This window comes from Acartia tonsa, chromosome 2 (genome assembly GCF_053477335.1).
Source record: "Acartia tonsa isolate MP-2025a chromosome 2, ASM5347733v1, whole genome shotgun sequence".
NCBI lineage: Eukaryota > Metazoa > Arthropoda > Copepoda > Calanoida > Acartiidae > Acartia > Acartia tonsa.
Window position 1 is genome coordinate 6,603,368 of NC_137261.1, and position 13,841 is coordinate 6,617,208.

General features: G+C 30.6%; 1 protein-coding gene across 2 annotated transcripts in view; it reads left to right on the forward strand.

The window, feature by feature from the left end:
* Window positions 1-1,755, forward strand: part of LOC145335310 (proteasome activator complex subunit 4B-like) — a 48,914-nt gene extending 47,159 nt beyond the window's left edge. For both annotated transcript variants that reach the window (XM_080181048.1, XM_080181054.1), the window contains exons 44-46: window positions 185-313; window positions 647-712; window positions 1,236-1,755. In XM_080181048.1, the coding sequence (XP_080037174.1) occupies window positions 185-313; window positions 647-712; window positions 1,236-1,313 (273 nt within the window). In that variant the 3' untranslated portion in view covers window positions 1,314-1,755. The remainder of the gene's footprint in view (window positions 1-184; window positions 314-646; window positions 713-1,235) is intronic.
* The last annotated feature ends 12,086 nt before the right edge of the window (window positions 1,756-13,841 follow it).

The following is a 13,841-nucleotide window of genomic DNA, read 5'->3' on the forward strand; positions in this document are numbered from 1 at the left end:
ATATGCGAAATATAAAAATATAACTGCCATTTAGTACTAAAATGTGTACCTACACGTTCTAATTAAAAAATATTGCCGGATTTTTCCTACACTGTGTTCTCATTGGTTCAATTTACTGATTAGGAATCTAGATATACTAGGTATATTTATTTTTTTACATTTTGATATCCTTAATCATTTTCAGGATAAAACCATAACGCACCATGCTGGTATTATCGGACTGTGCGCATTTGTTGAGGCTTTCCCCTACGATGTTCCAGAGTTTGTACCCCCAGTCCTCATGGAACTCTCCACACATCTCAATGATTCCCAGGTAGGATATTAAGTCTTCTGCAATAGTATACGTCCTTGTCGTTCATGCTTTTTTTACAGTTAGTTTTCAAAACCTGATTAATATTATGCTGTATAAAAACCAGTTTTAATTGATACTGAAAAATCATGTGTCGTATCGTATTACAGGCAAATATCTGCGAATGATTAAGTAAGAATCATAAAATAACATTTTTGTTGGCCCGATCCTTGTTCCCCTCGGGGCCAACAAAATTGGAATTAATCTAATCACTATCCGCGGAAATCTGTCTATAATACGATACTGAATTTTCAAAAATCATCTTAGAGTACTAAGTTTAATTATGTTTTATTTTAGCCAATCCCCACAACGATTAAGAAATGTCTTCAAGAATTCAAGAGAACTCATCAAGATAATTGGCAGGTAATACAGTTGTTTATTATTCCATCATACTAAGTAGAAGTAAAAGTTAGGTCTAAGAGGTAGACTGCGTTCTTTCGGGAAAATTTTAGATATGGACCAAATTCCGTTTGATAAGACATCAATAAATGATATTGCCAACTTGTAAACAAAAAAAAGGATAACAACATCCAAAAGTAGTGAAGTATAAAGATTCAAAGAACCAACAGACGATGTGTGTTACAGAGCAGTGGTCATAAAGTAGTAAAAGAAAGAGAGATAATATGCGAGAAATCATAGAAAAAAATCACCAAAAGTTTATAAAAACAATGTATTTGTGTAATTTTAAGATTGGTTGACAGAAAAGTAAAATTTACACTGGATTTTCATTTTTGCTGGGAATCTACACTAAAATTTATATTGACCATTTATATTATATAGAATCCAAGAACATCACATTTCTTCCATTGCTTTACGGACGGATGGACCTCGTGAATTATAGAGTACCTTCGCTACTAAAAATTCTAAATATTTGTATTTATTTCAGGAACACAAGACAAAGTTTACAGAGGACCAGCTACTGGTCATGACAGACCTTCTAGTTTCACAAAATTATTATGCTTAATCAACAAATGCAATTATTATGATATTGTATTTTTTTTCAAATGCAAAGCGATTGTTTCTAAAAATTATAAAAGTAAAAGGTCATTTCTGTCATATTTTAAAATTCTTTCAAATAATCTTCCAAATTTAAACCCAAGAGAAAATATGTGGATGTAAATCATTGTAATTAACCAGAATTTTATATATTTTTTTTTTTACAAAATCCTAGTTTGAAGATTTAAACCTAACATTTATCAAAATTGTGTGATTTAATAATGCCAGTTTTTCTGATTCAGTTCCTTCAGTAAAGAAACCACTTACGAAGGGAGAATTTTAGATATTTATTTATTTAATAATTTTTCCGTTCTTGAATTCCGATTGTTGAAACCCTTTTCATCGTAAATATGATCATATTTTTTTTCTTTGTATTTTGTTCATGATGTAATAAATGTAATTATTTTGCTTATCTGTGTTATTATAATTGAAGCTACTCTTAATAAAACTTACTTGGGCTGTCAGTTTGTAAAATTTGGTAATTGCACAGTCGTTTGTTAAGAAAATATTTATAAAAAATCAATTTTTACATTCACGATTTAATTCTTTTAACAGTTATAAATCTATCTCAACCATAACATTGATAGATTAGTAACTACTGCTGCTTCATAACGAAATATATTTCAAAGAAAAAAATCTTCATTATCAATGCATCTGTAATAGAAAACAACAACATAAATAAATGAAAAAAAAAGCATTAAGAATTATACAAAAATAGTCAAAATGTTAAAATATATCATAAAAAATAAAATTTTAAATTCACAGCTACTGTTTAGATCTTTACTATAACACAACCAAACAACAAATAAAGGAGAAGCGGTCAAACTCAGGAATAAGGTATAACCAACAAGCAAAATAAATCTAAAATAATATTTGGGGGGCACATGGAGAGGTCGTCAATTTTACGATGTGTTGCCCCCCAACGACAGCTGAAAAACACGTATAGGTTTCGTGATTTTCTTCCGAATTAATTTCGTTATTGGTATGAGCTGGGTCAAACTGGCTGTGTAATAAGAGAGAGAAAGGGAAGGGTATATAGTTTGAAAAAAATATTTTTAAAAAACAATTGCAACTACATTTTGAATCAAGTTCTACGATTCAAATTTTCTAATATAAAATTTTTCTCGGGCTAATCTTATCCAATATTATTACTTTTAAGTTGCTCAAAAGGAACAAATTGTAAATGGCAAGGGTTGTGGCCATTTTGTGAAAAATGTTGTCCTACAGTTTTTACAGAATTTGGTTCAATTGAATTTTTGTGTTCTCTAAATCTATCCACTGCTTTACGTCCTGTTTGTCCAATATATTGTGGATGAGATTTACAAGTTTCATTATCTTTAGTACAAGTTATACAATATATAATTTCTAACAAAACATTCATAGAATCTCTAAATATTATTGAAATGTAGTCATAATTGTCAAAAAATTGCTACAAGATTGAAAACAAAAGAAATTGCAACTACAACATCATGATAATCCTTCGTCAACGGAGCAGTAATTCCTGAAATTAAATCATTTTCATTTCAATAATCATTAATTAGAAAGGTTTTCCCACGGATAATTGCTGGAATATCAAAGTGAGGGATGGAGAGAACAATCGTTTGGCTTGAAAGCATCGAATACTTTTATTAAATATTAATTAGCTGGTACAAACTATAAGTGTTTAAACTTATCCACCAATAACATTGATATAAACTGTTTGTTTGTACCAACCAATTAAGATATACAAAAAGATTAAAGTTCATTCTTGTTCCCTGATAAACTTGCATTTTTCTGTGACTTTATAGTTGCTTTGCATAATATGAAAGGTTTTAAAGCAATAAGTCAACCCTATCATCTTCAATCTACAAAATATCTAATGAATACGGGTCTTAAGTAAAAGATTTACTTTTTAAACTATAGAATAGTAAGTTAACAGGTTTCTCGTTGCCCTATATTCTCTTAATTGTCTCAGAATTAATTCTTACAACCTTTCACAATGAATGAATAGGATGTTATCACAAAACAAGTAATTTCCAAAAAATTGTACAAGGAAATCTATAGAATCAATTCCAACTGAACACCATATAAAATCAATTAACAAAAAAGTGTAAATTATCAAACCACAACAGACCAACCCTGTTTTTAGACAGATTAAAACACATTAGGCCTATTGATATTTCTTAGGTTAGCCTATTAGTTAGGGCTTCCTTTTGCATGTATAGATATTTTTATGTATTGGACTTCGGAAACGTTAACTCCTAGGCTAACCTAAAAAATATAGGATTTGGCCTACTATCATCAAAAATCCGAAACTGAGTCACCCTAATTTAAACTTATTTCATTCATATTAGGCCTAAAGCTGCTCGACTTTAGGTACCAATTATATAAACAGGCCGGCTTTTAAACCATAACTATATGAAAATGGATATATTAATACTGAACCTCACACCAGATTTGCATGTACTTGTAGCTGGCTAAAAAAAAAAACGATTCATCCATCCCCCTTATCCTATCCCATCCTAATGGATGAACGATCTGACCAATGAATGAATGCCATATTAGCAATCTAAATTGACGACAATTTTTCCCCTGTCAAAATATCTACGTATATTCTACATCCATTGATATAAAGCATAATTTTAGCTAAAGAGGAAGTGAAATGTTGATGTAGTAAAGGATAACTGTAATGAATATAGATTCAGAGAGGGAGATGACATTGGGCTGTTTATTACACTAGTCCCCAAAGTCTTTTGATAACATTTTCTCATTTGTTGGTTTAAGTATTTTGAAAACTTTTATTGATTTTTGATTGGTTAGTTTATTTAGTTCAGTGTCCTAATGTATCAACCACTAATTGTAGAAGGAGTAATTTTGTAAATGTACATCAAATTATCGGCCATTGTCTTATCCCTTTAGATCCCTGATATAGGTTAAATTGTGTTGAATGAATGCTGAACAACTGGTGGAATACTTTCATACTGTTGCCAACCAAAATATGTTTTCTTGTATTCATTCGAATCCGGTGGATGGGAACCGGTTCTCATCCATACGAAAAAACTATGTCTAGCATCGTATTATATCCAGCCTTCGGCACCTCGGGGCTAAAAAAACTGGTTTTAATCTTATAATTTTACATTCTATATCCGCGGAAAGCCGTTTATAATACGATGAAAGAAATAACTATTATTGATTTTTGATTGGTTGGTTCATTTAGTTCAGTGTCCTAATGTATCAACCACTAATTGTAGAAGGAGGAATTTTGTAAATGTACATCAATTTATCGGCCATTGTCTTATCCCTTTAGATCCCTGATATAGGTTAAATTGTGTTGAATGAATGCTGAACAACTGGTGGAATACTTTCATACTGTTGCCAACCAAAATGTGTTTTATCTTTTCAAAAAGAAGACTCTTTTGAAACATGGCTTCTCTATTATTTAACTTTTAGTACGTTTTTTTTATCAAGAATAAGGAAAATAGAATGCTCTAATGATGGAATACTTTCATATACTTATCAACTAAAACTAAATTTTTATTAAGAAAGAAAAGCTAAATTTTGAGTAAATTTTCTGAACCGATTGAGTTCTCCATTTTATGGAAGCTTCAAACAGGCCACGGAATAGTTTGGGCTAGGGTAAGGGGGGGGAAATTTCGGTTTTTTTCGTTTTTTTTGAAAAAAAATGGGGTAAATATTAATATTTTCAAATGAAACCAAGACCAGTAGAAAGCTTACGGAAAGGACTATCAGGTGCTAAAAGGACAATATCCTAGGACTTTTAGAAGTTGGCCGAAATTGACCGCAAAAAAGTTACCGATATTTCCCCACCACCGGGGGAAATATAGGTAATTTTTTTCAACCTAAAAAAAATCGATGAAAAACGGCCAAACGGCCAGTCGAACATAAATAATCATAATTAGTATAGGTTATAGGGATTATCCACAAAAAGTTTCATAATGATTGGACTATTCCTTCTATGTTAAAAATGAATTTTTTTGAAAGACGCGAATTTTCGATTTTTTTATTCGAAAATTTTTTTTTTAAAAACTTAAAATTAATATAAGAAAAAAACGTATTTTATTACTTTTTAGGCCTGATCCTAAAAAAGCTCACATTGAACTATAGATTTAGCCCAAAAAACATGAAAATTGATTAAAAATTGACCTCAAAAATTGAATTTGAAGCAAAAGTGTCATCTTTGCAAAAAATCTTGACTGCATTTTAACCTTTAAAAAATCGATGAAAAAAGGCCAAACGACCAAACAAGCGTAATAAATCATAATTAGTATAGGTGATTGGGATTAACCACAAAAAAATTCATAAAGATCGGACTATTCCTCCTATGTCAAAAATATTTTTTTTTCAAAGGACCAGAAATTTTGATTTTTTCCTCGCAAAATTTTGATTCAAAAAATAAAATTAATTTTTTTTTTGTTTTTTATCTGTTCTATTCATTTTTAGGCCTAATTCTTAAAAAGTCCATATGGAATAATAGATTTGACAAAAGAAAACATGAAAACATGACCTTAAAAGTTGAATTTTAATTTCTTTTGAAATTACCGATTTTTCCCCCGGCGCCAACTTTGGTCATTTTTGAAAAAAATATTAACCCGATTTTAAAGCTCTCAACGGATTTGGAAAAAGCGGGCAATTTCTAGTTCAAAAAGTTTTTCAGATCAGCTCTAGGTCTTACCAATTTTTGTGTAGGTCGATCTTTACACACCTATTAAAAAATTTTTGGAAAAAAAAAATTTTTCGTCCGACTTTGAGACCCAATAAGTACCCTTAATATTCATCTCACAAAAAATTCATTTTATACTTTTTTGTAGGCAATTTAATAAGGAACAAATTTGCTTTTATGTTTTTTTCTGTCATTTGAAAGGAACATGGAGAAAAAGGTCATTTAATGAAGGTAGGTCGAAATTACCGAGAATAGCCCCTTACCGAAACTTCCCCCCCCTTACCCTATTTAATTTTTAAATTTATCTCTTGAATAGTTTTAGGCTACTTTTGTGCCTCCTCTCTCCGTTTAAATGCAGAGCACTTGATGCTTAAGTCAAAGTCCCAAGTAAGAATAATTCAGCTAAAAAGAAGTTTTCCTTATTTATCAGAAACTTAGCTAGGTATTCTACATTTAAAGGAATCCTGCAAGAAATATACCGCTTTAACTGCTGAAAGACTGAAAGGTTTTCTGTAACATATTACATTTTTACAAAAAAAAACACCCCTTTTATAGTTTTAGGGTTCTTTTAACCTTTGAAATAAGTTAAATGTTTCTTTTCTTTCATCTAAAACAAAAAATCATATAAAGCTGCGCTACTTTTAAATTTATTATTGAAATTGATATATTATTATTTGCATATCTTATTAATCACTTATTAATAAAGTGATACTCCCAGCTGGCTAAAACAACGATACCTCCCATTCAACCCCTTAACCCCAATTCCTCCCTTCCTACTGTATGAACGAACTGTCAAATAAATTAGGTCCATATTAGCAACCTTAAATTTTTCCCTGTCAATACATCCACGTATTTTAGATTCATTATTGTATATTACTTTACCTTTTAAAACAAAATGTTTTCTTAGGAATTGTATTATAAAAGAAGCCCTGATCTTACTTCAAAGGGAAAAGAAAGTTTCAATTTTGTACAATAATGATAATACATATAATGAATGATAACTGTAAGTTTTGTAATCTTATAAGACAATAATTTTATAAATAAATGTTATTTTTTATTTGTATTTTACAAGCGTCTGAGCCCTAGCATCAAAGGGGATCTGTATTTGAAAGGAAGGTAAAGACAAAAAATAGCCTAAAACTAAACTGAACTATTATCAAGTAATTGTAGGTGAAATATTGCAATCTTTTTATATGTAGCAAAAAGAACTGTTTTTTTTTTAATTTTGTAACATCTCTTTTTCTTTACTTATCTAAATGCATCCAAATTTTCACCACTCAGTTTAAATCTGGTAAAGTCTAATGTCCAAAATTTTCCATATAAATGCATTAAGAATAAGATTTGAGAGATTGTGCCAAATTCAAATTCAAATGACACTCGCACACACAAAATGCTTTTAAAGAGTAAATTCTGAATTTAAATTGTAAAGTAATTCACTACATATATATCATATTTACCACAATGCTGAAAGGTGTTAAATATAAGCAGATTATTGTGCCTAATAAAAAATGGCGTCATACAATACAAATGCCCAATGATAGTCCAGTATACATTGTAAGTGACCAATGGTTAAATGTATACTGGTTCATTGGTCATTTGTATTGTATGACGTCATTTTTTATTATGCACTATAAAGGCTGCTTCCAATTTTTATAACAGTTTACAAATTTTTACTTAGTTCAGTCAGCCTAAGGTAAGCTCAGCCGCAGCCACTAAAACCCGCACGTAGTCATAGCCTTAAAAATCAAAATTAAGCTGCAGCCGCTGGTTGCCAATTCCTTAAAATAAACATGTTTTCGAAGATTAAAAGTTTGCGTAAAGTAGATATTTTAGAATATGAAGAGAAAGCGGTCTTGGAAGCCGTAACAAGCAGCTAATATACTGCGGTTTGCAGCTTATTATTGATCAGACTTATTAGTTGCTGGCTGGCGGCTGCTGAACCCTAATTAAATGATAAACTCACCAACAGGTATAGCAAATATTTTAGATTCCATGTTGAATTTCTTTCCTTTCTGGATATCAGCAGCAGAACTCTAAATTTAACAACGAATATTTAATTTAATTAAATCTATACATACATAAATCTTAACCTTGTATAAGTAAATGAATGTGTATCTATTAGGGCGGGTTCATATCGGAATTAGACAAAGAGGGGATATGCAACAGATAAAATGTATTTCTTATCTAAACAGAATTTTAAAATTGAGTTTTTGAGTGCGACCACTTAAAAGTGTATTTCACTCTTAAAATATGCAAAGACGACATTCATATAAAACATTCTCCCCTTATTATCTCAGTTCCTATTAGAGCTAGAGGGCTAATTTTTTTGTGCACTTCCCTAGTTTAATAAAGAATATCTGACTATAAGTCAGTCAAAGTCATATTTCGCTTCCTTACTAAGATATATACGTTTTTTTTAAATTTTAAAGAATTTTAATATTTGAAATCTGCATAAAATTTTAAGGATTTTTTTTATAAAATTCGTTTTTTGTATAATTCTTTATTTAAAAGCGCAAGTACAATTTAAGTTAATTAATTTTCACATCCGTGACACCAATCAGAGCGTAGATAGTTTTCAATCCACCAATCACAGATGTCAAAATTAATTAACTTAAATTGTATTTTCGCTTTTAGATAAAGAATTTTACAAAAAAAAACGAATTTCATAAAAAAAGTCCTTAAAAGGAGGATGCAGACATATGTCTACTAGAAATCTATTCAATAGATCTTAGACGATGGAAATTTGAAACTGTCGGGTCAATATTTCTTTAATATTCCCCCTATTTTCTAACTGTCCAAAGACGTTTATAATAATTAGGGAAAGGGTTGAATTTAGACAGGAAACCTAAATATTAAAATCTTTTCTAAATTTTTACGATCCTGAAAGTTAATATTTACTGATATTTTCCAATAAATTTTTTCGTTTCGTCAAAATTTGGAAAAATAGCCAATATGGCTGTCTAGAAAAAACACGAAACCTCTACACCTAATATTTTCTCAGTGTTTTTTTTTACTTTTTATACAATTTTTTTTAAAAATTAAATATTGATGAGTTTTTTATTTTTATAGAATGAATTATAAAAAAAATAATATTGGTTGATTGGTTTTTGCGATATCAGAACCATATTTTGTATCATTGTTGGGGATGTACATCAATTTATTGGCTATTGTCTTATCTCTTAAGATCCCTGATTTTTCTTACTTTTAATTTTTATTGCAAGATATTTTGACTTTTAGACTGACATAACCTAAAACATAAAAAGGGAGGCGGAAAAATTAATATCCAGGGAGGGAGGGGACAATGAGCTGTTGATCACACTATTCCTATGTTCAACCCCTTCCTTTCTTTCCCCCCACCCCCCATTAATTATTTATGATGATGATAATCCCATTTTATGGGGGGGGGGGGAAATGTATGACATGTATATACTCAGTCATGGAAAATTTTAGAAAGGATTACAAGATCCATAAAAGCGAAGCACTGATACAGTAGGACAAACGGATATTAACACTTGTATAGTGTCAGAAGAGTCGAAGCAAAATTGTAAGTCAATTTGTTAAAAAACTGCTTGATATCTCAAACATGCCTAAATTAACAAAAAAAGCTATCCATTTGTGACGGATGGAAGGACCAACCCTAATTATAGAAAAGCCTCGCCTTTAAAATGTCTAAGCTATGATGAACATAAGCCTCCCCCCTCCCCCCCCCCCAAAAAAAACAAACAAACCTAATAATAGACTTCAGATGGACAACTCATATCATATTACCTTAGATGGGGGGGGGGGGTGGAGGGGCTGTAGTCCTGTATTCTTTATATGAGATCTAAAGGGATAAGACAATGGCAGATAAATTGATTCACATCCCCAATGATCATACACAACCCCTTCTGTAAATTACAATTTTTAAAGTTTAATAATTATAAGTTTAACACATAATACATCTTAAGACAAAGATAATAAAAAAAACATGTATAGAGTCATGAAAAATTAAAAGTATATTTCTGTTTTCAATATCTATTAAAATGTTTAAGTTTTTAACCATGCATAATATTAGTAATGTTATAAGCGAAGCATCTCCCTAATCAAGTCCTAAAAATCTTATATGTCCTTATATCTATTTATATTCTGCCCTCAGTTCTAACACTCTACAACTTACAAGTAATTATAAAGTTTATTTGTCCTACCATTACAGAGGTTCGCTTTGATATATGTTGTCATTCTTGTATTAGTTCTAATTTTTCTAAATGTTAGCGCCTCTTCTTATTGTAGAAACTAGAAATCTTTCTCATTTGTATTTTGAAGCTAGGGAAATCAGAAAATTGCTTCAAAACATCCCAAGACCTAAACAATAAATTGAATTTTGATTGGTTGATTCATTTAATTTAGTGTCAAAATGTTTTAAACACCAATTGTAATCTACAGAAGGGAAAATTTTGTATATCATGATTGGGGATGTAAATCAATTGTTCGGCCATTGACAAGTTACATGATCCAAAGTTTTCAATAGGAAGACAATATCATTAATGATCAGTCTACAATTTTCTGGTCTGAATTATTGCTCTATCCCTGTATCTTAGGAATGCAATCTTAGCATTTCTTGGGGGGGGGGGGGGGAGGAGTTAAATAAACACTCACTCTCTCTCACTTCATACATCCCCCCCCCCCCCTAATAATTCTTCCTATAGGACAATTTTGTCAATTCAAAGTTTTATGATAACGTTTACTTATTCATTGGCTTAACAACTTTGGGGACTTTAATGGTTTGTTCATTAAGTTGAGCATCAATCTTTGGGGATGTAAATAAATTTATCGCTCATTGTCTTATCCCTTATGGTTTCCCTTAAACTATACGGGGACCTATATGAAGCTTACCTAAGATGGATAACTTAATTTTAAGGAAGCTGTTTAATGATTAACTGGCTAAACCTAATTATAGAGGAGCTTCGCTTCTATGAACTATATAAATGTAATATTTTAGATTTTATTGGCCTTGTTAGAAACTCTATAATCGTTACCAGAATGTCCGTATGTCCATTTAAAACATGATGATTTTACTTTTTGCCAAATTTTTTATTTGTGAAATGATAACTAAAATAGACATGTTACAATTATACTATCGATTTTAAACTTTACATGATGATTCCAATAATAGTTAGGTATAATTTATGAAGTGTAGCAACTCTATAATCATTACCAGAATCACATCCATTTAAAAACATGCTGGTTCCTTTTCAAAAATTCAAACAATGTTCAATATTATAAGCGAAGCATCTGTATAATCAAGTGTTTTCTTTCTTTATCTTTTATATTCATTTTATCTCTTTTTCTCTTTCTTTCTCTCTCTTTCTCTTTTGTTGGTTCTTTTCGTTAATTTAGGCATGTTAGAATTGTCCTAATGATTTCAAACTGTGCATGATGATTCCTATGACAGTTAGGTACAATTTAGAAAGCATAGCAACACTATAATCGTTACCAGAAAGTCCGTATATCCATTTAAAACATGCTGATTTTCTTGACACTTTGACAAAACAATTTTGTATGACATAATTATCTTATTCATCTGATTTTTTAAATAATGATTCTTAGTACAACAAGGTAAAGTATTATAATCAAATCCTAAAATTGAAAGTAAATATTAGAGAAAGGGAACAATGGGCTATTTATATCACATGTCCCCAAAGTTTTATAAAAAGCATTTTCTTCATTAACACACATCCCTAATGTAGATCACAGTTAGTGGTTGAAACGTTTTGACACAACTAAATGAACCAATCAAAATTCCCAAAGTTGTTAAGCCAACGAATAAGAAATTTAAAACCCTAGAGACTAGTGTAATAAACAGCCCAATGTCCACTTCCTCCCTGCCAAATATTTATTTGAAATTGCCGTGGTTAAAACGGTCATGAGTGTATCTTAACGGTCATTGGAATGTGTGTTATTCCCCGCCCCATATTAAAACGGACATTAATCTCCGCCCATTTATTTCCTAAAAAACGAAACGGTCAGGTATTAATCTCTATTAGAATACGGTCATAGACTATTGTCTCCGCCCATTTATTTTTATTTAATGGTTATGAGTTAATCTGTACTTGATTTTTAAAAATTGGGGTTAAACTACCCTCCCCCCCCCCTCTCTACAATCAAACCAGGAGAGGTTAAAAGCCTGCCCAGGATTTATATAATACATAATTATTTTAATAGAGATTTTGAACATTGTTGTCATAGGAATCAATATTCCAAAATTCAGATGAATATCACACAAAAAAATGTTGCAAAAAAAACGTTAAAAATCACCCTATTTTAAATGGACATTCGGATTTTCATAGAGTTGCTATGCTTTCTAAATCGTACCTAACTGTTATTGGAATCATCATGCAAAGTTTGAAAACAATAGAACAATTCTAACCCATCCAAATTACAAACTGATGACCGTGCAGACAGAATTAGAAAAAAATCTTGTCTAAAAAAAGGTTTTCAAGAAAGAAATTTAAACAGTATAATGTAATAATGGAGCATGTATGAGATCTAAAGGGATATGACAATGGCAGATATATTGATGTACAACCCCAAAGATGATACACAAAATTACCCCTTCTGTAGATTACAATTGGTGGTTGAAACGTTAAGACACTTATTGAACTAACCAACCATTATTCTTCAAAAGTCCCCAAAGTTGTTCGACAAAAAAACTTTGTGGACAAGTGTAATAAACAGCCCAATGTCGTCTCCCTCCCTGGTATAATATAATAAGGGAAGATGTATGTAGCCTTGATGTGCATAGGTCTTACAAGTTTTCACCAAAAATTTTAGCTTTCCATTTTAAATAGTAGTCAGGAAATTTATGTTTCCCCTTAGCCATACAGATGGACAGACGCACCAAGTTATTTCTAGAGTAGCTTTGCTAAAAAAAAATTTATCAGCCATTGTCTTATCCCTTTAGATCCCTGATTAAACAACCCATTGTCCCTTCCAAAGAAATTTTTTCATCCCCATGTGGAGTACAATAAAATTGTCCTTTTTATCAATCTTTTAACCAATCACAATACTGCATTTGTAAAAATTAACCAATCAGAGAAGAGATATTTTTCTGTCCATGTTGGCTAGCAAGATAAGATTCCCCCCTTTTTTCTCCGCCCTATGACCCCTTTTTTTAAGAAGATGGATAGATAGATAGATAGTGTGCATATAATATAGGTTCTATTTAAAAAAAATATATATTTGTGTGTGTGTGTGTGTTTTACATGTGTAAGTGTGCGTTTTATGTGTGTTTGAGAGGGTTTTTTTGGGATGGGGAGTTAAAATGTTTAAAATGTTTACAATTTACCTAACACTATTTAGGACAAAAGTTTGTAAAATGAAATAAGCAAATGGGGGAAGGGAGTGTTCAAATGTTTTAACGACTAATTGAAATCTACAAAAGGGTTATTTTTGTTTATTATTAATGGGGATGTATAACAATTTATTGGTTAATGCCTTATCCCTTTAGATCCCTGGTGTACATATGAGACTGATAGCGCACAACTATATTATACAACTCTTGTAACAACCTTTGAAAAAAGTGATAAGGAAGAAAATATTGTAATGCTTATTTATGCTCAGGGGAGAGAGTGTAAAAAAAAGAAGATAGATTTGTTCTCTATTTTTCAAGAATTTTATCTAAATTATCCAGAAAGCACATTATCTTATAAATTTATGTAAAAAATGACTTAAATTTTCTTAAATGCATAAATAAATTTTATGATAACGTTATAATAAATATAAAAATTTAAATTCATTAATGTCCATTAAAACCTCGGAAATGCATAAAATTGCCAAAAATTTTCTCAATTTCAAACA